This window comes from Eschscholzia californica, unplaced genomic scaffold (genome assembly GCF_041429995.1).
Source record: "Eschscholzia californica isolate CP2 unplaced genomic scaffold, dmEscCali1.0.p SCAF_3, whole genome shotgun sequence".
NCBI classification, from domain to species: Eukaryota; Viridiplantae; Streptophyta; class Magnoliopsida; order Ranunculales; family Papaveraceae; genus Eschscholzia; species Eschscholzia californica.
In genome coordinates this window covers 45733428-45759706 of record NW_028238420.1, presented here as the reverse complement: position 1 = coordinate 45759706, position 26279 = coordinate 45733428, and the positions used below count along the sequence as shown (strand labels likewise).

The 26279-nt window shown below is 36.3% G+C and overlaps 2 protein-coding genes across 2 annotated transcripts; both read left to right on the top strand.

Annotated features, from left to right (window-relative positions):
* The first annotated feature begins 9330 nt into the window (after window positions 1-9330).
* On the top strand, window positions 9331-11050 carry LOC147550831 (F-box protein At1g20360-like). The gene is made up of 2 exons (XM_086665278.1): window positions 9331-9472; window positions 9800-11050. Exons 1-2 carry the CDS (start codon window positions 9400-9402, stop codon window positions 10912-10914), a joined length of 1188 nt encoding a protein of 395 aa, XP_086521404.1. The 5' UTR covers window positions 9331-9399; the 3' UTR covers window positions 10915-11050.
* A 4119-nt stretch (window positions 11051-15169) lies between these two features.
* Window positions 15170-16967, top strand: LOC147550830 (F-box protein At1g20360-like). The gene is made up of 2 exons (XM_086672156.1): window positions 15170-15339; window positions 15651-16967. The coding sequence occupies exons 1-2, from the start codon at window positions 15279-15281 to the stop codon at window positions 16778-16780; spliced, it is 1191 nt and encodes a 396-aa protein (XP_086528282.1). The 5' UTR covers window positions 15170-15278; the 3' UTR covers window positions 16781-16967.
* Window positions 16968-26279: the final 9312 nt, after the last annotated feature.

Genomic DNA, 26279 nt, shown 5'->3' with positions numbered 1-26279 from the left:
TAGATATTAGTATGAAATTTGTGAAACATATTTTGGGAGGAAAATAATTTATCATTGCACCTGGATGTACTATTAGCAAATTATGAAGTTTTCAAATATAAAATTTCAATTGTAGACAGTTTTTTACAATTTATAGTCCACACCTAAGTTAGAGAATATAAGAATGAGTTAGAGATGATGTTCTTGTCACACCACATGATCTATATAGTTTTTTCATAAGATGTTTGATTCGATAAAACTTATATATTTAGAAAAGGTTTTTAATTATTTATATTCTTACAAGAAAATTTACATTTTTTTTTTTGAAAACTGGATTCTCAAACTTAGTAATCTGAGTTGCCAAATTTTGCAATTTAGGTCTGTAAATCTCGTTTGCAAACCGATTCCATGATGATCTTGCATACTCGGTTTGCAATTTGTACATCTCACAAACATGATTTTCAGAATGCAACTCTGTTTACAAATCTGGAAAAAAAAACAATTGAAAGTTTGTTTGTTTTCAAATTTGACGAACCTATTTCTCTTCTTTTTTGATGATCTTGGGTTAATGGAAAATGAAAACAAATCGAAGCCTTCATCCATTATAGGACTGACCAAGTCTTCATCCATAATCTCTTCTTCTTCATGATCTTGAGTTAGTGGAAAATGAAAACAAATCGAAGCCTTCATCCATTATAGGACTGACCAAGTCTTCATCCATAATTGAACTGAAAAACAACAATGAAAAATGATCGCCGTAGGAACCTATAAAATCCTAGTATCTTTCATACATAATTTAAATTCAACCGTATCTACAAACTCTAATGCAGTAAACAAGCTACAGAAATTCAAAGGTTGGTGAAACTTCGTTTTCCTAAATTTAGCTTCTTCGTCTTCCTCTATGTTTCTAAAACATATTTGATCTAACTTCCACGTCCTACGGGTAAGAGGATTAGAAGACCGTTATGAGGAGAGATGAAAAAAGATTGTCGATCTCAGATTGTTAATCTCTCTATTTCCAGAAACTCGAAGAGAAAAAGAAGATGAAGGCGAAGAAGAACAAGAAAGAACCTAGATATCGCCAGAGAGAAAATCAGTTTTACTATATAAATGTAATTTTGGAAAGAAAAAAAACACAAATGACCTCTTCAAATAAGGAAGAACTAAATTGCTTCTTCTTCACAAAGATTTGATAAATATACTGTATTTCAGAAAAAATAAAATGGAAGATAGTCTTGAGGGGAGATTTTATAGGCAATGCCCAGAGTCGTTAGAGGCAATCTCGTATAAGGCAATTTGGTTAAACGCAATCTTTAGTTTGGTTAAAGGCAATGTGTCCTTAGGAGTTTAGGATTACCTTAATCGCTAGTTTTTCCTCGAACCTTTCCAATCGAATGCGAAGACCAAGAGCTCCATATGTTGCTCCTCTACTCAAGACACCCGAATGATCAACTTGATCTCCCACCTTGTAGCTAGCTAGAACTCCAATGCTGGTTTGATACGAAGAATACCCTCTTCTTTATTGACTAGGTAGATAGCTTGAGAATTATCTCTCTTTTTTTTCTCTACTCTATGTTGTATAGTTAGAAAGATTCCTGAGAAATTCCATACCTTATTCAAGTCCCTAAGGCCATGTTTGGCGTGCGGGAATGGTGTTGGCCCGGGAATGTGATTCCCTAAAAAAGGGGTAATAGCAAACTCAGGGGAGGTGGGTTTGTGATTCCCATTCCCCCGGAATCACATATATTAATATTTATTGACAAATATATCCGTAACAAAATGTTGAATTACCAATTTTATTTTTCATGTAGGATTTGATATTAATAAGTACTATTTATTTTTATGAACAAAATTTAATTTTAGATAAATTTCTATTTAGGACTTACGAATAAAATTTTATTTTACATAAATTTTTATTAAGATATTTATTTATTATCTTTAAATTCTAACACTTTGATGTATCTTGTTATTATTTCATATCTATGAATTTGAAAAAATAATGCTTATTTTAATATATTACAAAGTTGATGTGTATATTTTATGCTAAAAAAAAGTTTATGTGTATTTTATGTAGTTTAAGTAAGGGTAAAAGTGAACTTTTACAAATATTTACATTCCTATTCCTATACGAACCAAATACCTAATTAGGAATATGTGAGGAATGAAATTCTCATTCCTAGTCAAACTAAACATCAAACTATAGTAATCTGATTCCCATGAATCACATTCCATTCCCGCACGCCAAACATGGCCCAAGAGATCTTATATAGAACCCTAAGTTAGAGCCACCGTTTGGGATTAAAACTACTCTTTGATAGTTGGGAGACTTAAAGTTTCATCTTTGTGTTTACCTCCTATATTGGATATTTAAAAGTTCCTACGTTTAGGGATGTTAATAGATATCTTGCCGAGTTTATAGATTCTGTACGAGACGCTTCCTCCTTCAAGACTCTTGAAACTCAAGTTAGTTAAATACTTGAGATCTTGATCGGCTGAGATCTTTGGGAAACTTCGGAATTTAGTCGGTAAACATGTGGGTTTTCTTCCTTCACATGTTCATTGTTTAAGCCTCGACCTTGCTGATGAGCCATGAAAATGTCTCATCTAGATCTCTTAACTCAGGCTAGTTAGTCTAATTCGAGATGTTACTCTGATGAATTGTGTGTGTTCTTGTGTCTAGGTGTCTTCTACGGAGTTCAGCGCGAAAAACAGATAAAATCGGGACAAAGACACACTTGAGGGCATTTTGATCATTTAAAGATTAGGGTATTCTGGAAATTTTAGTACTCGATTGGAAAGTAGAGTTGAAGACGAGCCTGTTGACGAAAACAGAAGTCTAATCGGAGTCAATTGACCTAACGACAGCAAACACCAATTCAGCAACACGTGGCGCGTATCAGAGCCGCGACTTTTTCTGATGCGGGCTAATTTCGGGCAGATAGGGTGTTATCATGGGATTCAACATAGTCCAGCTACGGTGTTGGAAGAGTTAAGTTGCTACGGTGAGTCCGTATGATCTGTCCGTCCATAATCCACGCCCTCCATGATCCGACGGTTACTGTACCACCGGGCTATTTTAATGTGGGCGGATCACCTACTTATGCTGCTCCGTGATGCATTAAATTAGTCCCTTGACAGCCAACAAGCAACAAACCCGTGACCAAATTCAATCTTTCTCTCTTATCTTCTCCATTTTTTTTGGAAAGATATTTCTTTCTTTTTAAGAAACAGACCGAGAGAGAGATTTGATGGAGGTGAGAAGATTTTCAAACATTGAAAGAGATGAAAAGAAAGAGCAACTGAAATAGAGATGGATATATTGGAGAGGTGGAAAGATTTTTGAAATCTTCTCAAAAGAGATTAAACCGAGAGGAAGAAAGAAATAGTTGGGATTCGGCTGGGAAGTTTTATAAGGCCTCCCCAATTTTGTGAAAAGGCCTCCCCATGAACCATTTTACTTGCTAAATTATCACTGAGGGGAGGCCTTTTAACAAAAATGAGGGGGCCCTATAAAATCTCCCTAAGTTAAAATAGGAAGTATTGAAAGATTTGGTTGATTGATGAAGATAAAAGAACAGAGATAGAATAGCTGGATATATTCTTGAAATAGAAATAAGAGGAGCTGAGATTTGAAGATTTTGAGAGAGAGATTGATAAAGGGGCTGAGTCTTATTCTTCTCTTTGATATATAAACAGGAAGGTAAGAACATGATATCATCTCTTAACCGGGGGATCATCTCTCAAAAGCTCACCAAACCAGGAAGATCAGAGAGAGAGAGAGAGAGAGACAAAGAACATTTTTTGTCATCATCTTCTTCTTCTTCTTTTGGTTTTGTCTTGTATTTTTAGTGAGAGAAAGGGAGAACAGAGAGAGAGAAAGAAAGAAACAGAGAGATAGATTCAAAGAGAAATGTATTCATGATCATAAAATTTGTTTTTCGATTGATTTCATCAATATAGTTTCCTTCTTTTCGGTTACATTAGATATAGAGAGAGAAAGGAAGAGTTATATTAGAAAGAGAGATTACAGAAAGATAGAGAAAGAATTCAAGTGGGGAAGACGAGAAAATCCGTGGGAAAAATTTTCCCACAAAGAAATCGTTTCCGAGAAGATGAGAAAATTGATTTCCCGAAGGGTCTGCTTGGCTGTAAAACAGTAAAATCAGAAGGAAAACTGCTCCTTAGGGTGCGTTTGGCTGCCAGACAGGAAATCAACAAGAAAAGTTTTGTTTTCGTTCTATTTTCTCTCGTACTTTTCGTATTTATTTTAATCTCGTATTATGATTAACTGAACATCTAATCTAGGGCTAGGATGAAACCATGTTCAATTTTTTAATCGGGATTTTAACGAAAACATCTCCCGGAATTAGGATAGTTCATTATCCGAAATTCTGAGTTATAAAAAAGAGATTTAATTTATCTAATTATTGGTTGTTAAACTGATTGTATGTGGTGAATTCAGAAACCTTAGTCTCTCTCTCATTTCACCTCCCCCCATTTGAGTTCCTTGTATCATTTGTATTTTATTTTCGTAATTTTATTTTAATATTTTATTCATTTCAAAACCAAAATCAAATCATTTTAAAATCTTATTACTTCCTAATTTCTAGAATAAGTTTAACTAGTCTTTGAGGAACGAACCGGTCTTTCCGGAAATATTACAACTTGACACCCGTGCACTTGCGGGTGTAGACCTATTTAGGGTAACCTTTTAGGCCCATCACTTGCTTACGTGGACCCCCCCCCCCCCAACTCTTCTCGTGAATCCCACGGAAGGTCTTGTTGTATGTGAGGCAGGACAGGGTTGGAGCTACTTAAATGATCTTGTCGACCTCCCAATTCTGAGCTTAGGTGTCAAACCTCTTCGAGCTCAACAGTCCTATTGTCTTGAGACGGGTTGACCTGTTGGGCTTTTGGTCTTTTCTTGACGATAGTCAACTGGTGACCATTTTGTATATCATCATGAACAACATCATAAACGAAAAATCCAATTAAGAGAAGTCACTCACATTTGACATCTATAGTTCCAAGAGCTCGTTGGCCATCAAAAGGAATATATTAGAGGTATTAGAGGTATTAGCAGTTGGTTACGACCAAATCTCATCCCAAACCGAGAGCAACTTAAAGGAGGAAGTAACATCTCCACCAAAACCTGTAAATGGATATTTGAATATTCGACATCCGATCCTCATATGTATTTCGAAATTTCGGATACATATTCCTTATCAGGTTTTGCTTATCAGATACGAATTCAGATACAAGTAGTGCATCCGATAAATATGGGTATTTGATAAGCAACATATACAAATAATAAGAATATATTTTTATTTTTTTATAAATTTTATTAATAATAATACCTAAAATGGATGGTTGAGATTTATTATTTAAATTTAATGGTTAACAACTTAAAAAAACTTCAAAGAGAATTTTTTTTTGTTTCAAATATCAAATATTATTTGGTATGCGTTGATATTATTAGAGTCGGGTTTGGATTTTAATACTAATTAATATCCGTCGGATAATTATCAGATACGGATACATATATGCGATCCGATAAGCAATCGTTTACGACCCTAGGGAAAAGCAAAGAAGAAGAGGTGGTGGGTGGGGTAGCATAGTAGGAGGAAACAAAAGAAAAGGAAATTTTGTCTATCAAAAATACTTTTGTTTTCCTACTCACGGGAGGAAACCTACTAAAAACATTGTTTTAATTTTCATAAACTCTTATAAATAAGGCAATGACTCGGGGCTTAACCTTTCCCGCTGCCCTACCCTTTACCAGTCATCTTCTCCGGGAACACGGGAGATTATTAGTTCCTAAAGCAGCAGGAACGTTAAAAGTAAAACAGGTATTACTCGTCATTCTCTCTCTAGATAGGTTTTAGGGAAACATGACTCTTGCTGATGAGGGTAGAAGAAGTTTGATGAACTTTCAATTGGTTTAGGGTTTATATTATGTTGTATTGGTTTAGGGTTTATATTATGTTGTATTGGTTTAGGGTTTATATTATGTTGTATTGGTTTAGGGTTTATATATATATATTGATTTGAAAACCACACCCTTAGTAAGTAAATTACAGAGTTCCCCATTAATATCTCTACTACTCTTTCATATTTGTGTGCAGATTTCTCCACTTTGCCAATGATGGGTTTGGACAACTTTGACGACAATCTCCTTACTGAAATTCTAATACGACTACCAGCTAAAACCGTAGTTGGATTCAAAGTTATGAACAAAAGATGGTATTCTTTGATATCTGATCCTCTCTTTGTAAACAAACATACTAGTCTTCAAACCAATCTAAATGCTTGTAGTTATTTCTCGGTCTTCTTAATTCGAGGAAGTATCACTCAGCTATCTTCTGATCGCTCTTCAACTGGTGATCTCCTTTGTAAAACCTCAATTTCTCTAGGGTTACCTAAAGAATTTGAGAATACGTATGGAAACATTAGAGCTAGTTGTCATGGCCTTCTTTTGGTTGAGCTTCCAAATTACATTTGCATTTTCAACCCTTTAACCAAGAAAAAACAACTTATACCGTCACTTCCTCACAAACGACTACCTTGTCGTTATGGATTAGTCTTCGGGCCAACTTCCTCCTCTCCATATTACTATAACCACTACAATGTAGTTTGCTTGGTCGTAGGATATACGAATATTAGATTTAAGATTTTCAATCCGAAGAGAGGGTGTTGGAGAGATTCCAAGAAAACTGCTAGGATGATCTATGGTAATAATGGCCTTAATTATGTAGGTATATGTTCTAGACCTATTTGTTTTCGTGGAATTATACATTGGTTAACTATGCAAGGAGTTATTATTGCATTCAACTTGGCTAAAGAAGAGAGCAGGATGTTTGAAATTCCGACGAGTATATCTAAAATGGTGGTAAAAGCATCGAGTGAATGGTGGATTTGTACTTGGGTTGGCGTTGTAGAAGATGAAATTAACCTTGTAGTGGTAACCCCAGAAGATGAAATAGTAATTTGGGCACTCCATGATTATGAAAATAACAAATGGAAAATTAAGAGAAAAGATGTGTTAAGCTGGAAGCCCGATGGTAGTAAAGGTTTTATTCGACCCATGTTTTTCGATGGTGAGAGATTGTTTTTAGATGTCACACTCCGCTGCAAGAATGCACCGTGGACACATAATTGGCAAGAATATGATATAGGAACGGGTGTTTTAGGACCTTTACATCCTAACTCCCCTGAACGGATTTATCCTAATATAAGTGCTCTAACTGAAGTTAAACCCTCCAAATTAGAATATTTGTATAAAATTTGTTAAAACTTATATTGCTAAGAAAATGATTTATGTTTTTATTGCACCTAGATGTACTATAACCCAATTATGAAGTATTCAAATATAAAATTTCTATCGAATGTGTTTATTTAATTATTTATAGTCCATCTCTAAAATTGAGGATATAAGAAATGAGTTAGAGATTATGTTCTTTTCAGAATACTTGAGATTTTTAATGTAATTAGGAGAGGCTTCTAAATTCTCAATACATGCATGGTGAAGTGGGGATAGACCTATATTTTCCACTTACAACTCAATTTTCTTATGTTCTTTTACATTTCATAGTTATTTTGTGGCCGATCTTTGTAGGGCAATTGATTCGGAATGAAGGCCTTGTGTGCAAATTTGAATTGGTCCACTAGAATTGGTTTATGAGTGTACCAAAAAAAATCAGTTCTATTTCTAGATAAGATGATTATTTTGTATACCTTATGATGTTAGCAGAGAACCAAGTCTCTCTAATTTTCCAAAGATATCACTAGCACAAAAGGGGAAGTTACCAAAGTTTAAGAGATTAAAATAATCAAATCAGAAAGATATTCACTTGTACTTTTGTTAACAGACATATCTGTTTTTTCTTTCTAATTTTATTAGTATGATTGGTGCGAATTTGAATATTTTGAATCAGATGTATCCAAAATCAGCTTGAATAGCAATTCAGACGAGTTAAGTGAAACATATTCTAACCTGACAATGAATTGGTGTAATCTCTGGAAGGGTTGTTATATCCAGAGTAAATTGTGTTTTGAAAAGAAAAAAGAAATTAGATAAGTGTTATTCAGAAACCTTGAGAGAAAGTTGTTGGATTCGGTACTTAGCTTAAAAGCAGCTGGACCAGTATTGTTTTCAATTTGAGGACCTAGGGTTACCAAAATGTCGAGAAAAATGTTTCGTAGAGTTCATCTCGTCGAGCTCAATTTAGACATAAATTTTGTCCAAATCCGATTTCAAATGAATGATTACCAATAAATTAGTTTGGTATGAGAATGACCAACTCTAAACTGACATTTTGAATTAGTACTACACTACTACATCTAAGATATATGATAAGTATTATTCCTTACATAGACTCTTACATATATATTTATTGTAAATTGGTTGAAATGGAAAAGCTTTTTCGCGTGATGTGCACCACTCAAACCGCGCGCGTAGTCGTTCAGGGCCTTTCGAGACCCCGCACAAGGAGCGATTAGAGCCTTTCATTTTACTATCATATATTTGATCCAACGGTGAGATGTGAGGAGTGAATTAAATAAGATCCAATAGTCAGATGTTGGGAACCCCTTAAGATAGATCCGCTGAGATCCGACGGTTAAGATTGCACCGAAAAGCAAACAGTCAAATATGATTGTTGGGAAACATGCGTTTGTCTAGACACCTATATGAAGTGTTGTCAATAATTCTATAAATACCAAAAAGAATCCAACAAATAAAATACGAAAATTTTAGCATTCAAAGCACTACAAAAAAATAGTTTACTGCGGACGCCACTTTTCGACGGTTTATTGGAATTCGTCAACCATAAAGTATATGGCCGACCACTTCTGTTGTAATCGACGACAGTAGTGATCTTCTGCCGACAGTTCTGTATAACACCGTCGGCATAAATCACATCCGGTGAATGTCCATGATTTTCATTTTCTGACCGCGTTGTCGACGATTTCTAGAAGTCAATTTCATTTGTCGTTCTTATTGCTTCTTCAAAGTTCGCAAGCTTTCAGAAATTCAAACTAGTTTTAGTCGTCAAACTAAAAGGTATAGTGATTGTATCCAGGTATACAAATATGTAATTGGTTTTAGTTAGGTGTGAACATCGGTTGTATAACCGACTTTTTGAGCCTATCAATAGTCCGATCCAAAGGGTTCCGTAAATCTCAATAACCGACTTTTTCAACCTATCCATAGTCCGTCTTTTTGAGCCTATCCATAAACTGTGTGCTCCAAAATTATTTTTGTTTCTTCTAATCACCCATGAAAACCTATTAAATGCAGATTTTTAATTTTCATACTTTTCATAAACTCGCATAGGTAAGCCAGAATGACTTAGGGCTTAACCTTTCCCTCTGCCCTTCGCTTAACCAATCATCTTGTTCGGGAACATCAAGCAGTAACAGATGGACGGCATAATGACATTAAAACGGAAGACTATTAGTTTCCAAAGTAGCAGGATCGTAAAAAGTAAAACAGGTAGCACTAATCATTTTCTCTCTCTCTCTCTCTCTCTCTCTCTCTCTCTCTCTCTCTCTCTCTCTCTCTCGATATGTTTTAGGGAAAGATGAGTCTTGCTGATCAGGTTTGAAGTTTGATAAACATTCAATTTATTTAGGGTTTTATGTTGTATTTGCTGATCAGAGTTCCCCATTAATATTACTACTACTATTTCTAGGGCAAATCATTGATACTATCACTCTGTATAACAAGTGTATTTCAAAGTTTGTATGTTTTGCATTAGTTTTTAGTCTCCTTTTAGATAGTTTGTAAGTTTCTCTCTTTCTCTCTCTTATTTGTGTGCAGATTTCTCCTGTATGCCAAACACCGGTGTGCACAACCTTGACGATGATCTCCTCACTGAAATTCTAATACGACTGTCTGCTAAAACTTTAGCTGGATTCACAGTTATCAACAAAAGATGGTATTCCTTAATCTCCGACCCTTTCTTCGTAAGCAAACATACTAGTCTTCAAATTGATCGAGATGCTTGTAGTTATTTCTCCTACTTTTCACCTAGTGCAAGTATCATTCGACTATCTTCTGATCACTCTTCACTCGGTGAAACTACCATTTCTCTAGACTTACCTGAGAGGTTTGAGAACCGTGGCCGTGGAGCAGTCATTATAGCTAGTTGTCATGGCCTTCTTTTGGTTCAGGTTAGAAACTACATTTGCATATTCAACCCTTTAACCAAGAAAAAACAACTTATACGGTCGCTTCGTTACGAACGACTAACTTGTCGTTATGGGTTAGTCTTTGGGCCAACTTCTGCCTCTCCATATTACTATAACCACTACAACGTAGTTTGCTTGGTCACAGGATATAAGATGATTAGGTTCAAGATTTTCAATCCGAAGAAAGCGTGTTGGAGAGATTCCAAGACTGCTACAATAAACTATGGTAATGGCCTTGATTCAGTAGGTATATGTTTCGGACCTGTTTGTTTTCGAGGGATTATACATTGGTTGACTACAAAGGGAGTGGTTATTGCATTCAACTTGGATAAAGAAGAGAGTAAGATGTTTGAAATACCAACGAGTGTATCTAAAATGGTGCTAACGACATCGAGAAATTGGTGGAGTTGTACGTGGGTTGGCGTTGTTGAAGATGAGGTTAACCTTGTAGTGGTTACCTCAAAACATGAAATAGTAATTTGGGTACTCCACGATTACGAAAACAACAAATGGAAAATTAAGACAAATGATGTGATGGAAAGGGAGCCTAATACTACACTTTATGTTCAACCCATGTTTTTCAATGGTGACAGATTGGTTTTAGATGTCACTGTCGCCCACGAGAATGCACGGTGGACACATAATTGGCAAGAATACAATATAGGAACGGGTGTTTTAGGACGTTTACATTCTAACTCCCCTAGACGGATTTATCCTAATATAAGTACTCTGACCAAAGTTTAGACCCTCCAAGTTTAATTAGAATATTAGTTAGAAATTTGGGAACCTTATTTTAGTATGGAAATAATTTATGTTTTATTGCACCTAGCTGTACCAAATTATGAAAATTTTCAAATATAAAATTTCTATTTGGATGTGTTATTTGCTTAATTATAGTCTATCTTCAAATTTGCCAATATAAGAATAAGTTAGAGATTATGTTCTTGTCAGAATACTTGAGATTCTAAATGTAATGAAAGAGGCTTCTAAATTCTCAATACAAGGTGAAGTGGGACAAACCTAAATTATCCAATTAATACTCAGTTTCTGATTTGTTTTTCACTTCACAGTTATTTTGTGTGAGAAAATCATTTTAGGGCAATTGATTCATAATGAAGACCTCCTATGCAAATTTGTATTTGGTCCGTTAAAATTGTCGTTCAAATATTCTACATAAGTTTGACGATGAAGAAAAATAGCACTGTAAATCTGATTCTATATCTATATATGATGATTCTTTATTTTTGTATACCTTATGGTGTTGGTAAAGATCAAGTCTGTAATCCTCAAGAGACATCACTTGCACAAAAGGAGAAGTCATCGAAAACTTAGGAGATCAAAAGAATCAAATCAAAAGAGGCTCTCACTTGTATTTTAGTTAACAATGTTTCGCATTCTGTGAATACGATTTGTCTAGATCTGGATCTTGTAAACCCAATATACATAAATTGAACGCGAATTACAATTCAAACTGAGTCAAGTGAAAAAAATGATTTTAACTAAAAAATGAATGAGTGAACCTGCCGAAAGGGTTCGAAAAAATGAAATTAGTCCAACTATTGTATGAAGGACTAGACTATCTTACCATATCCATGGTCGAGTAATTCTGTAATGGCGGGTTTTCTAATAAAACCGCCGACGAGGGTATGACCTTCTTAGAGAAACTAGCCGTGCAATCTCATCAATGGGGAACTTCGAGAGAACTTGTCTGTAATGCATATAATCCAAGCTGGAGAAATCATCTCAATCTCTCTTGGTCTAAAGGTCAATACCAGAGTCAACCTAGTACTTTTATGAACCATCCTGAGTTCGGTACCCCTAGCGATCCTTATGCTCAATCCAGTGTCCAACATTCTTCTAAAAAGAAGACGACATTAGAGGACACCATGAACACGCTAGAGTTTATGCAAGCGACCACTCAGACATTGATTAGTCTAAAAAACCAGGTGTGTCAACTTTAAGAAGCCTTTAGTCAGAGAAAAAATGGTGAGGTTCTAAGTCAACCATGGCAAGGATCAGAATGTACATTGGCTAGACAACCACCCGATCAAGCCAATGTAGTTACCACCCTTAGGAGAGGTAGAGTTCTTGACAAGAGAGTAAGAGTTCCTGAGGATAACAAGTTACACCCTCGTGATAATCCTGAGAAGGCTCGTGAGTCTGAGAGTCCACCTCCAACGTTTGAACCTTATGTTCCTATAGCTACATTCCCTCAACGTCTAATAGAGTTGATGAAGTACCTCAATCTGATGAGGTAGTGAAATTGTTCAAACATGTCAACATCAATATTCCATTATCATATGAGTCCATTGTTGAGCAAACTCTTGAGCCACTTTTAGAAGATCCAAAAGCTGAGTCTGTATTATTTCTTGATTCTCAATCTTTTACTACACTTAGTCATGATGATACCCTTTTGAGTCCAATTGGAGGTATTACAGAAGATGAAGATGATGAGTTATGGCTTGCAGAAATGTCTAAAGAGAGTGATGACTCATTTGACTTAGGTGAAACCTTAGAATTCTTTAAGGACACTGATGACATCATAATAAGAGAAATTTTAGAAAGTTTTTCAGAGTCTTTACCTAAGTCAGACTCAAATGAGCTAGTACCTAACTTGGAGGTGATTTTACAACGAGCCAATGAGGTCATTTTAGAACCTCCTAGTTTGAGTGTTGATCTAGATGAGTCCAATCTCTTAAATAATTATGCATCATATCCCTCGGAAGTTCAAGTTACCCCGTTGCAATCGCTTGTGAACTCTACCATGGTCTCTCAATCCATTTGTCATGTTTATGAGGATCCGTTTTATCCAATATCTTTCAACTTTAGTTTATCACCAAACTTAATGATTGTTGCTTCATTTAAGTTTGGGGATAACTCATTCACATTGGAAGTCTCACTTAAACTGCCATATCATTCCATGGACGTGAGACTGAACCTTCCTGGATACTTTATTTTTTGGGTTGACCCTCAAATCTTCCGATTACTATTATATGGGGAGTCATCAACCCTTAATCCAGTAGGTTTACAATAACTTTTCTTTCCTTTTTCTTTCGTCATCGTCTGACTGAAGACGATAAACTTAACGCTACTTGGGAGGCAACCCATGCTTCTGATATAGGACAGTGGAGTTTGGTAATATCTTTCCTCTCATCTTTTTATTTTGGCATAGTCTTTAAAACATTGAGGACAATGTTCGGTTTAAGTTTGGGGATAGGGAAGAACTTTTGCTAAGTCCTTCATTTCGAAAATTCAAGAGGGTTCAAATTTTTTTCAATTTTGGACCGAGAATGTGAGTCTAATAGTTGTTTTTGGCTTGTTAATAGTTATAGAGTCGAGTTGATCGTACTATCCTGTTGTTAAAAGTTTCTTCATGAATTTCGAGTCTTGAGGTCGTCTGTGTGCTAGCCATGTGAGTATTATGGAAGTGAAGGGTAGACAGTTTTGAGAGATCTAGATTAATCATTAGTGGAGACTTAACCCTTGTGAGATTTCCGAGCCTTTCTATTACCTTTGAGCGTACTCTTCTGTGCTGACTCTGAGTAGAGTGAAGAGTTACTCAACCTCGTAACTTTAATAAAAAGAGCGCATTTGATCTCGTGAGCTCAACTTCCATAGCCACTAGGAGTAACATCAGGATAGCGAATAAACCTTACTCTTGTAGTCCATGAAACTCGATAATAGTGTGAACTTTAGGAATACGGATACTCCACCATCCATTCATCATATGACTCCCGAGAATGAAGGCATGAAAAGTAAAGAAAGAAGAATGTGAAAGCAAAGTGTGAAAGAAGGAAAAGTTGATTATTGAGAATACTAGTGTTGGTATTTGTATTGTTTGTAGTTGTTTTCAAAAAAACAAAAAAATTGAAATTGAAGTGAAAAATGAAAAAAAACAGAAAGATTGTGTAAAAAGTTCATGTGAACTTTAGTTTGTTATGTAAAATAAATGTTCAAAGCAAAAAAGCTAAGTATGAAAGTTGCTTGAAGTTCTCTAGCATTGAAGGCGTCGACATTCTCGGGATCTCATCATCATCCATCTCATCACTTGTATCCGTTGACCTTGAGGAAGCATTATTAGAGGGTAGAGTGGGTGAGAAGGGTAAGTGAGCTTCCCCATTCCATTTAGTGGTTATATTCCTTTTCGAAGATCATTCGTTCTAAAATATTGTCTTCACCTTTTTTTTTATGTGTTGAGTCTATATTAGTGATCACACTCACACATACGAGCGAACCATTTCTGAGTGATTTAGGCTTAATAAGATAAAGATTGAAAGAGTATCAATGGGTTAAAAAGTTAAAATTTCGGTTTTTTGAAAATAGTTTTCGGTAGGGAAGCTTAATGTTTTAACGGGTTTTTGAAAACGTTTTCAAAATTGATTTTGGATAATTGGATTATCAAAATTCAGTAGATGGAAGAAACAATTTTTTTTTTGAAGAACAGCAGCTCGGTCTAGCCAGACACGGACGCTGATGAGGACGCGCCCCAGTTCGTCTCGGACTGGAGTCCTGGTCCGTCTCGGACTGGTAATCCTGGTCCGCCTCGGACTATGAGTCTCAGACGTACGCGTCTGGGACTCTCGGTCCGTCCTAGGACTCGGCTGGAGAAGTCCAGACGCGTCTCGGACTCCCAGTCCGAGACACGCACGGATTGCTGCTCCAGATGCATCTAGGGCGCGTCTGAGCATTCCCCTTCCTTTTCAACCAAGTAACTCACCTCCGACACATCTATGGTCGCTGCACAATGATCCTTGTCGGAACTTAAGTTCATCATCATCAGTATAGGTAGAGCGAATGGTTCAGACGTGTTCTTGCTGTTAGAGTGTTAAGAGGAATTTTTTTTAATCTAGACCGTTGATCCATATCAACGGTTTCGATTAAAAAAGGACCACAGACTCAAATGTAACCTATTGTATAATGAAGGACTAAACCATAAGCTCTCTACTTTGACCTGACGGAGTGCCTGTTACAGCACACTTTAAATAAACAACGGCAGAATGACATTGAAACGCAGGTAGGGACGTAGGGTATTTGCGCAATTAGTATTTTTTTCCCTCTTCTCTCCCTTTTACCATTCATCTTCTCCGGAAACCCTAATCGACGGCAGAATGACATTGAAACGCAAGATTATTAGTTCCCCAAACAGCAGGACAGTAAAAAGCAAAACAGGTAGTACTCATCATTCTCTCTCTCTCTCTCTATAAGTAGGTTTTGGGGACAGATGAATGTGGGTGATTAGGTAATTCAGGGTACAAGTTTGATGAACTATTAGTTTTTTTGTTGTTGTTGAAAGTGATGAAATTTTAGTTGGTATAGGGTTTAATTATGTTTTATTAGTTCTAGAATAACGTATCTTTAGATACCCATTGCTGACTATTTATAGTTTATGAACAAACCATTTTCTTTTGACTGACTAGAAAGAAACCCATTAGATGATTTCTGAATTTCTGTCTCTGTTTCTCTCTCTTATTTGTGTGTAGATTCCTTCTCTCTGCCAACGACCGTCGTAGACAACCTTGACGATAATCTCCTCTGTGAAATTCTAATACGACTGTCTGCTAAAACCCTAGTGAGATTGAAAGCTATCAACAAAAGATGGTATTCCTTAATCTCTGACCCTTTCTTTGTAAACAAACATACTAGTCTTCAAACCAATCTAAATGCTTGTAGTTATTTCGACGGGATTTCTTCTCGAGGAAGTATCATTCGGCTATCTTTTGATCGCTCTTCACCCAATCTCCTTAGTCGAACCGCTGTTTCTCTTGGCATACATAAAACGTTTCATAAGTATCTTTGTGAAATTGTAGCTAGTTGTCATGGACTTCTTTTGGTTAAGCTTGCAAACTATATTTGCATTTTTAACCCTTCAACCATGACAAAAAAGTTAATTCCATGTCCTCACGAACGACTAATTTGTTATTTTGGGTTAGTCTTTGGGCCAACTTCATCCTCTCCGGATTACTATAATCACTGCAATGTAGTTTGCATGGTTAGAGCAAAGAAAATGATTAGATTCAAGATTTTCAATGTGAAGAAAGGGTGTTGGAGAGATTCCAAGAAGACTGCGAGTATAATATGTGAAGAAAGGGTATATGTAAGAATGGTATGTAATCCTGTTTGTTTTCAAGGGATTATACATTGGTTAAGTGACAACGGAGATCTTATTGCATTTAATTTGGATAAGGAAGAGAGCAGAATTTTTGAAATACCCAAGAGTGTATCTAAAATGGACACTAAACCTAGATATATTTCTTGGTGGAAATGTAGTTGGCTAGGTGTTGTAAAAGATGAAGTTAATCTTGTAGTGGTTACCCCAGAACGTGAAATAATCATTTGGGTACTCCATGACTATGAAAACAATAAGTGGAAAATTAAGAGCAATGATGTGATAAAAACGAAGCTCCATCGTACAATTCGACCCATGTTCTTCGATGGTGAGAAAATGGTTTTAGATGTCAGAATCGCTTGCAAGGACAGGACGTCGATACATTATTTGCAAGAACACGATATTCAAACTGGTGTTTCAGAACTATTATGTTCTAAGGTTCCTGAGCGGTGGATTCCTAATATGAACACTCTAATTGAGGTTGGTGGAAACAACCGAGCTTGATTAGAAAATTAGTATGAAATTTGGGAAACTTGTTTGGATAGTTATTTTATGTTTGATTGCTTTTGGATGTTTTATTCTGAACTTAATGTACCATTACCCGTGTTATCCCCGCGCCAAACATGGCCTTAGTATTTTGGTGACTTTTAGTTAATAGAAAAAACACTTGCATTTTTTTTTTTGATCAAAACCATACTTTCATTTATAAGTGATAACAATCACAAAGTTACATGGTAGACAATTGTTATTCCTCTCCTCTGAGAGAACTTCATGAGAGTTACATAAGATAAGTTCATAGGACTTTTGATTGCAAAGTGCCTCGTGAAGGGAAAGAAATTGACACGACACTGACTCAAAGAAAAGACCCTAAAGGTCGACAAAAGGAGATCCTGAAGATCTGAGAATTAAAGACCCTATAGGTCGACAATACAGAGTTCATAATACAAATAAAATTGAAAATTAAGAGTAGTACTATGAGTCTATGATGATACTAGTATTAATAGCATTCCGAAGAAGAGATTACTTAGTCAATTCCCGTCGTTTGATTTAATTCTTGTAATCCAGATCTTCGTTGTTGTTCATGTACGAACCATATCCGAAATCCATCTTCTCCTCTCCACGAATCACAACCATGTATAGATCGACTATGAAAACTTCAAAAACTGTCCTTGAATCCGTTTTTAGAGTGAGAAACTCTCATCAAATCCGTCTTTGAATCTTCATCAAAACCGTCTTTATGCCGTGACGAAACCACCCGACGATGAAATTGTTGTTAATGGAGTCTTCATCTTCCTCTCGGTTTACTTCAGATTTTCTTATTCTAGATCTAAAAGATAATACAAACTAAAAAAGAGAAAAATCTGGAGGAGGGATTCCTCCTCCAGAAAACAACAAGATCTTGTTTTTTCTCTCTAGAGAAGAAAACGGTTATTCTCTCTCTCTGTCTTTTTTTCTTGATGTCGTCGTTTTCTCTTCTTTTGATGTTTAAAAAACACTTGCTTTTCTAGTTATTATTAATAACTTGTTTATGTTGTGAAAAATAAAAGAGGGAAGAAGAAATATAATAGAAATATAGAGCAAGAGATTGAGACAAGAAGAACTTGATTTGTATTCATATGTTTGTAGAGAATTCTCTACATTGGTAAATTGATACTTAGATACATTAGTTTGGTCCATCTTCTTCATTAGCAAGTAACCTCTTTATATAGGCATTTAGCTAGATGAGTTACACATCCAATAGGCACACAATAATGGAGCTTGAATACAAAGTAATGGTGGAAAACCTATGGTGGTGGGAGTTACAATTGGTGGTGGGAGTTACAATTGGTGGTGGTCATCCACCATAAATCTAATATTTATAACACTCCCCCTGGATGTCCACCACATCAGAAATTGTCTCATTAAAACCTTACTAGGAAAACCCAATGGGACAAAACCATAGTGAAGGAAAAAGAGTACAAATTCTTTGTTCATGTACATCTTTTATGTATAAATAATCTGCCTCATTAAAACCTTATTAAGAAAAACCCCGTGGGAAAAAAAATCTTAACGAAGGAAAAAGAGTACAGTTTGAAAATGCAGTATATAGTGTCTTCATAAACTTGCTCCCCGTCATGAAGGTTGAGGGTGTTGTTCAACTTTCTATTGTTTGCTTCCTTTTGGTATATATACACAAAAATATAATAAGTATCATTCGACATTTCAAGTTGCATTCATATAATGCTTCAAAGTTTATGCACACTATAGATTGAAGTTTGTTAAATCCTTCAGGGATTTCAGTTGAACTCACTCTCTAGTGATTCATATCTGTGTATCATATATATCGATTAGATAATTATAATATTTTGTGAAATCGTGTACTAATCATATTTCAATGTGCAATCCACTTGACGCGCATAAGAGGTGTTAAACTCATCATTCAATGACTAGTTGTACCGCCAAAACCTTGTCAGGAAAATCCAATGAGACAAAACCTGAACGAAGGAAAAGAGACTACAACTTTAAGAAAATTAAAATAATTTTCATGTACGCATAGTTGCCTCATTAAAACCTTGACAAGGAAAACCCTATGGGATAAAATCTTGACGAAGGAAAAAGAGTACATTGCGATTAACATTTTGTACATGAATGATGGTTATTTTCTGAAACCATATGACAACATATGTAATATATTGTTTATACTACATTAGGTACTTCTGGACCTTAATTTTCTTTGACATATTACAACTCGAGACAACATGAGTTGTTTTGAAGCTTGGAGCCTTTTAATATTTCAAAATTTTCTTTACTTGAATAATCTTTTTCAATACTCTACTGTCAAACTTTGATAAACTCTTCAGGAGTCGCAATAGGATTTATAAATACTTCATAATATAATTCGAGGATTTGTAATTCATATTGAAATTTTATAAGTGGGCATAAAATCCTTTATAGACCAAAGGGCATTTCTTAAACATGTCTACTTTATTACCTTCGGGGTAAGTCTTCATTGGTGCTTCGACTTCATGTCCGAAGACTTAATTATTTTGTAAGAAAATCCACAAGTAATGAAGTATTTCATCAAAAGTTGACCAATATTACTTAGAGTAATTTCGGATCAATATGCTCCCAGTAACTACTATATTCAGAAATACATCGTCTGAAATGATTTATTTGATTTTCCAAATTTTCACAACATACATAGTTCAGTGATCTCATATATGTGCCTTTGTAAAAGGTCGGTGTCTCTTTTTACACATATCCTCTTCAGGAGATTTTATTAGGAATATGAATCACATTCATTTCTAATTTGATAGCCTCTTCAGGAGGAAAAATTATTCCTTCAGTGTCAAAGAGTATATGTCACTTTGATCAACTCTGTGAAGGGAATTATACCCTTATACTAGTGTTTATAGCGGATAACGACATCTAATGTCTAACACTAGTATCCCCAAGATCATCATGCAAAACTAGTAATTAACCAATAAGAAGATAGTAGATTACCTTAATCGCTATTTCCCTCGAACTAGTTGTATAGATTAAAGAAGATCAAGAGCTTCAAACGTAGCTCCTCTACTTGGGACACCGAATAGTGTATTTAATCTCCCTCCTTGAAAGCTCGCTAGCACTCCAATGGTGGTTTGATAATAAGAAGACTTTCTTCTTGCTTGACTAGAAGATAGCTTGGGAATTAGCTCACTTTCTCCTCTCTACTTGATGTGGTAGAGTAAGAAAGCTTAGAGAGAAATTCCACACCTTATTCTCTGTCCTAAGAGTGTTTATATAGAACCCTAATAAGAATCCACCTCCTTTTAGGTTTCCTAAAACACCCTTTAGAATAAGATTTAGGGAAATAGTCGAAAATAGCAACTAGTTGATATTTTCTCAATTCTCTAAGGATATGACGTCCAAACCTAGCCAAAATTGGCATATTTAATTTTCATAACATAAGGAAACTTCCCTCCAAAAATCAGCCCAATCCGAGCCTTAAAAGTGCCCGAATCGGCCTAGGCCCAAAACCCTTATTTCGGGCCTTTTTGCTATCTTTTGCCCAAATTCTATTTAGACCTGTGAGATATGTTTATGGGACATTCCCAATGTTATATCACACTCCCACTAGTCATATCATCCGATTAAATACCCATTCTTATGTGTAACCCGATGTAAGATCCGATCGAAGTTAGCCGCGAATTACTTCGACATTCGACGATCGTAGTTGGTTTCTAGCTAAACACTACGACCCCTAAATCAATCGGACTTGATGATCTTCTTCATCAATTTTCTTAGCCGACATATTGCTCGCATTGCCATCTTGGTCGAAGGACATCTCCTTCAACTCCTTCAGACTCCCACTTGGACTTAGAACAAGTGCAATGTCTCGATTCCCGTGTCAATTTAGTATCCCATCTGATACATCACGTCATTCAGACTTTCTTGATCTTCGAGTACAACTGTAAAAGACAAACGATTAACTCCTAATCCGTTTAAGCGTGGCCACGCATTTTCAGTTGCTACTCATCAAGTGGCCTTGAGACACGTTGTACCTAATGTGATTAGAATGACACAATCCATTCTTGCGCTCCCACTTAACTTCATGTCTATCCTGTCCTTCCCAGTATCCGTCTTTATAACCTCCTTTTACGGCGCGGCGTTTGACGGAACCAAAGTCGGACATTCCTTACATAAGATGAGTGGAGCACTCATGTTTTGAGGAATCTCTCTAATTGTCTTTATGAGAAGGATTGACGTTCATCACGAGTGATGTACTTCTCATTTGAGGGTTATCCAGTGTATAAACCTTTTACACACCCACGTAGTCGAATAGAATATACTATTCCTATAGCCCATGAAACTGCGCTATCCCATCGACTCCCGTGCTAGTCTTCGTGAGTCATTGTCGTCCAGGCAATGACTTGGACCAGGGATTTGATAATAAATATTCCAAGTTCACTTAATAGGGTTTCATTCATCAGATCACGTATCTGACAAACCTATTCGGAATGTTTATCATCAATGGACTGTCGTTTAAACACTAAACCAAATTTAGACGACTTGTGAAATAACTCTATTATTTCTGATAACGAGAGTTGTAAATCTGAGCCTCTTCCGTAAAACTCTTTTTACCCATTCAGTTTTACTTGTCGAGGTTTAAAATTATACCTCATGCCTTAGACCCGTGTATGACTCTCATACTTTGTCTTAGGTGACAGTTTAGTTTGACTACGGATGTAATCCGTTTAAACTTTGCTAATTATTAATTAATTTGAAGACTGTTATCTTCAACCTTGATAATTTCTAGTAACTTTTACTAGAGTTAAGGCTTTTAATTCTTTATGTAGTATTTGCAACAGTTCCCGGCTTAAAACACTTTTAGCCTACTTTCCTTCCATGTCTGGAAGTTTGCTATGATGACATGTTCAACTTTTGTACTACTTCATCCTTTAGCCTTCTAGGATGTTTCTAAGTAGTATTTCGGTTTTCAAATCCGAATTTGGATATTCAAATGCTAATCATACCCAATATGATTGACTTTATGTATTCGAACATAAATCTCTCTCTCATGCTTGTTTGTAGAGTTCTCCTGCGAATGACATTCGCTTTTGTGCGGTGGGTTTACAAGATCATATCTTTAACCTTTCCTTTTCCGAGGAGCCGCAGTTTGTTGCTCTTGGTCGAATTTAATCGTCTTGTACAAGTTTCATGATTGTTCTTCATGACCCTCCATGATTTTCTCATGATCGAATTAAATCGACTTGTACTTTTCTCCCACTTATTCTTGTAATAATTAGTATTTTTCTCCCAGACTACTAGGTGTGCTAATTACTACAAGAATACTATCATGAGCAACAAACACTTTGTTCTCTTGATTGCTTGTGGAAAAAGCCCAAATTTCTTCTAAAGAAATTGCGTCAGACTTTAGCTAATTTTTGTAATGCTTTTACAAGCTTAGCTGTTAGACGGACTTTGGTAAGTGTCAAAACAATCGTTTCTAGAATATGTCCCAAAATATTCGGAAGACTGGCTTAAACCCATCTTTGATCGAATTATGCATAGCAATGTTCGATTGCTCCTACTGAATCCACCATCCCTCAGATGTGTTCCATGGAGCGAGTTGGGAAACGGTTTCTCAACTCCTTTGATGGTTATTAAGTATTTGACTCAAGTTTTTATCACTCCAATCTAATCGGATGACTTAAACTCTTTTGTCAAAAATGATTCTTTTACTTCGGTTTGTACTTTGTTTGAACCTTTCAAACATTCCGACTTATACTTTATGATTTGTACGTTTCCATACTTCATGAAGTTGTCGGAGTACATATTTGAAGTTTCTCTCGTCAGCTTCTGCAAGTAAACTTATAGGTCTGCATAACACTGTATGAGTCCTGGTAGATTACTAGTCTTATGCCCTTTTGATAGGGTGACTTTGTCAATTAGTCCTCAAGACCTAATCGACAATGCTGAAGTTGATGAGTGTGAATCTCTTGATATCAGCCATTATCAATGTTAACCTTCAGTTAATTTACCACTTATTTAAAACATCACATGTTTCTAGAAGAACAAATAAATTATTATTAAGTTCTAAGCTAGATCAGTGTCTAAGAGAAGACTTCGATCCCTTTCAGCATCCTTAGCATTACTGCTTCTGCTCCCTCTTGAATCTTTACTTCCTTTTAGTCAAGTATGTGATTTTCTTGAGCTTTACTGAGCTGCACATCTGGTATTTAAAAATACCTAATGAAGGAATTTTACGATACTTGTTTTTTAACTTTGTTAACAAGGATACGGAACCGGAATTCATAATTCCATTCCTTTTGTCCTCCAGGTGCTAAAGGTAGTTTCCTTTAAATGGTCTAACCATTATTTGGAAACATTTACAGTAATGAGGAATACTCTTGATCATGTACTCGGCAACTGCTTTTTTTTTATCAAATGTTTGTCTCACTTGACTGACCTTTTGCCCTTTTGAATCTCAAGAAACACTTTCTTAGATTCCTTTCATCAAATCTCAAGAATCTTTCTTAGATTTGTTATTCCCGCGTGTTCTGCTCAGTTGTTCGTAACAATCTGAGTGACTCATCTAAAGTCTTATCTATCTTTGTTCAATCGACATTGAATTGGGTGATAGTTATCTTCCTTTAGGACGACTTTCAGATTGCCTTGGAGGTCTCGTACCTCTCTATTTATGACTTCTGTAGGAACCTCTTCCTCAGTTTGTCTTGATGGTCTAGCATTCATTACTCTTCTAAAGAGAATGTTATATGATTGCTTGCAAATGGCATTTGACCTTATCTGGTATGAGTCAACATTGGGACTGGGTATTCTAGACGCTTTCCTTTTGAATCTGAGAACTATTCTCGGATTTATTCTTCCATTCTAGGAAGTTGATCAGCACCTCCCTTAGGTGTGATTCAATGTTGAAACCGTTTTCATGTGTCATCTTAAAACTACATAAAGAAATGGCAAAGTTTTAAAACTCGTTATCGTTTTTGAAAAACTTAGTTTTCCCACATTATTCAATAAAAATCGTCCCCGATTGAATAAGTGATTCCAAGACCCCAGTTCTTCGGAGTAAAGCGGACGAAGGCCCTACCCTTTGACTCCGTCGTTCCAGGTGAGTGAACTACTTCACTGAGCATACCTTATGACTCTTGGTTGATAGATTTCATTAATGAATGACTAATCTATCCTTTTGCCTCGAGTATCCAAGACTCTCTTGCTGATCTCGTTGAGTAGAACCATTTAGACGTGTAGGCCTCTTCTATAGACCTACCCGCATTGTCCGAAGGTAGAAGAGGTACTCTGCGAAGGCCGACCCACCTTCCTTGTACAAGGGCGCAACGAGTGTCTTAATCTGGATAGGCGATTACTCAAGATTATTTTTGGGGACTTTTACGCTAGTCTGGCGTTTGTTATAGTGCACTATTTAGCCTAACTAACATCCACGACATAAAGCATAAATAAGTAAGTAAATGCGTGCGAGAAAATAAATCAAGCAGACATGGATCCTAGTATGGCCCCTAATCTAGAAGATCTAATCTCCTTTGGTTTTTTTCTTGTTTTCCCTTTTGGTTCGTCTTAGATCGCCATCTTTGAACCTCCATTGATTTCTCCCACTCGCCTTTGGATTCCTTCCTCGAGCTTCTTCAATGGACTAATTGACCCTAAACTCTAATTACAAGACTCTAACGATTCGCATATCGTATAAACTTGAAATTAAAATTAATTACAAAGCATGCACCCATCCGTGCTTAAAACAAGAATAAGAAATAAATCTATGGCCATACTAGTTTCCGGCATTCACATCACATGCAATCATATAATATATCAAGGCTAAGAATTATATATGCATGATAATCCGGGAGATACTTTCGTCGACATCCCATGTCACATTACGGACCTTAAGTCTAAATTCGAAGAATTCGACTAATGGTGCGTTCTTGTTTTATCTTTTATGATTTCTAAAATCAACTTTAAGAAAAACTCCGTTTTTGGGTTTTGAAAGCCCGGGTCTATTTCGGAAAAATATTGGTTCGATTCTTAATGATTTCATAAATCAATTCAAAGAGAAATCCGTTTTGGCCTTCTGGATGGCCCGGATTAATTTTGGAATTATTTGGTTGGAATCGGAAGAATTTTTGGCAAAAACTCCCACTCGAATGATGGTCCCTATTTGTGGTCCGAAAAGCCTCGAAAAAACCCGGGACAAGTCCTAGACAAGTCCCGGCCCAAGCCCACAAAAAGGGCTCGGACAAGGTCCGGACATAGCACGGCCCATAGGGCCGGCATGTCCTGGCCGAGGCCTATCAAGGCCTGGTCTCGTCCTGGCCGGAGCCAGGACGCTAGTCCAAGCACCAGACGCGTCTGGTGCTGGACCGGACCAGCACTAGGTGTCTCGGACCTAGTCCGAGACACCAAGAACCTCCCAGACGATTCTCCAAGACGCGTCTGGTCGAGTGCTCTGGACGCGTCCTAGACGCGTCCAGGAAGCCACCAGTGCAGCTTCTGGTCGCGTCTTAGACGCGTCCTAGCTGCTCTGGACGCGTCTCCAAGACGCGTCCAGATGCTTCCATCACAGCTGGTGGTCGAGTCCTAGACTCGACCTGGACGCGTCTCTAAGACGCGTCCAGTAGCATTCTGGTCGCAGTTGCTGGACGCGTCTCAGCAGCTGCTCTGGACGCGTCTCCTGGACGCGTCTCAGCAGCTGCTCTGGACGCGTCCAGTGGATGCGACCAGCAGCTTCTGTCCGGCCAGGAAGCTTCCTGGCCGGACACTAGGGTTTCCAAAACCCTAGTTTCCAAAAAAAAAAATTTTGATTTTTGCAAATCTCTATTTGCCTACTTCCAAATTTTAAACTCTTTCTAAATTTTGAAATCCCTTTTAGAACACTTCTAAAATTTCAAAACTCTTAGAAACTTTTAAAATTTCCAAACTTTGTTTTTGGGAGTTTCTTAAAAACTCAAAAACAATTCTTTTAGAAAACATCTAAATTCCAAATTTTTGTTTTTGGGAGTTTCCTAAAACTCAAAAACAATTCCTTTAATCAAACAATTTTGGATCAAAATTCTAGGTTTTTGAAACTTTTTCAAGAACAATTTTGAAAACCAATTCAAAATCAATGAAATTCAATGCTTTGAAACACTTTCAATCATCAATTTTGATTTTTAATTTGAAAACTAGTTAAATCATATTCATTGAATCAAATTATGAGTTTATAATTCCTTTTAAAACACTTTTAAAACCTTAATAAACTCAAACTATCAAACTATCAAGCTTATCAAATATCAATTAGTTCGATTCTTCGCAAAAACTAGTTAATTGCAAGAGACTCTGACGCCACTGAAGGGAATTATACCCTTATACAAGTGTTTATAGCGGATAACGACATCCAATGTCTAACACTAGTATCCCCAAGATCATCATGCAAAACTAGTAATTAACCAATAAGAAAATAGTAGATTACCTTAATCGCTATTTCCCTCGAACTAGTTGTAAAGATTAAAGAAGACCAAGAGCTTCAAACGTA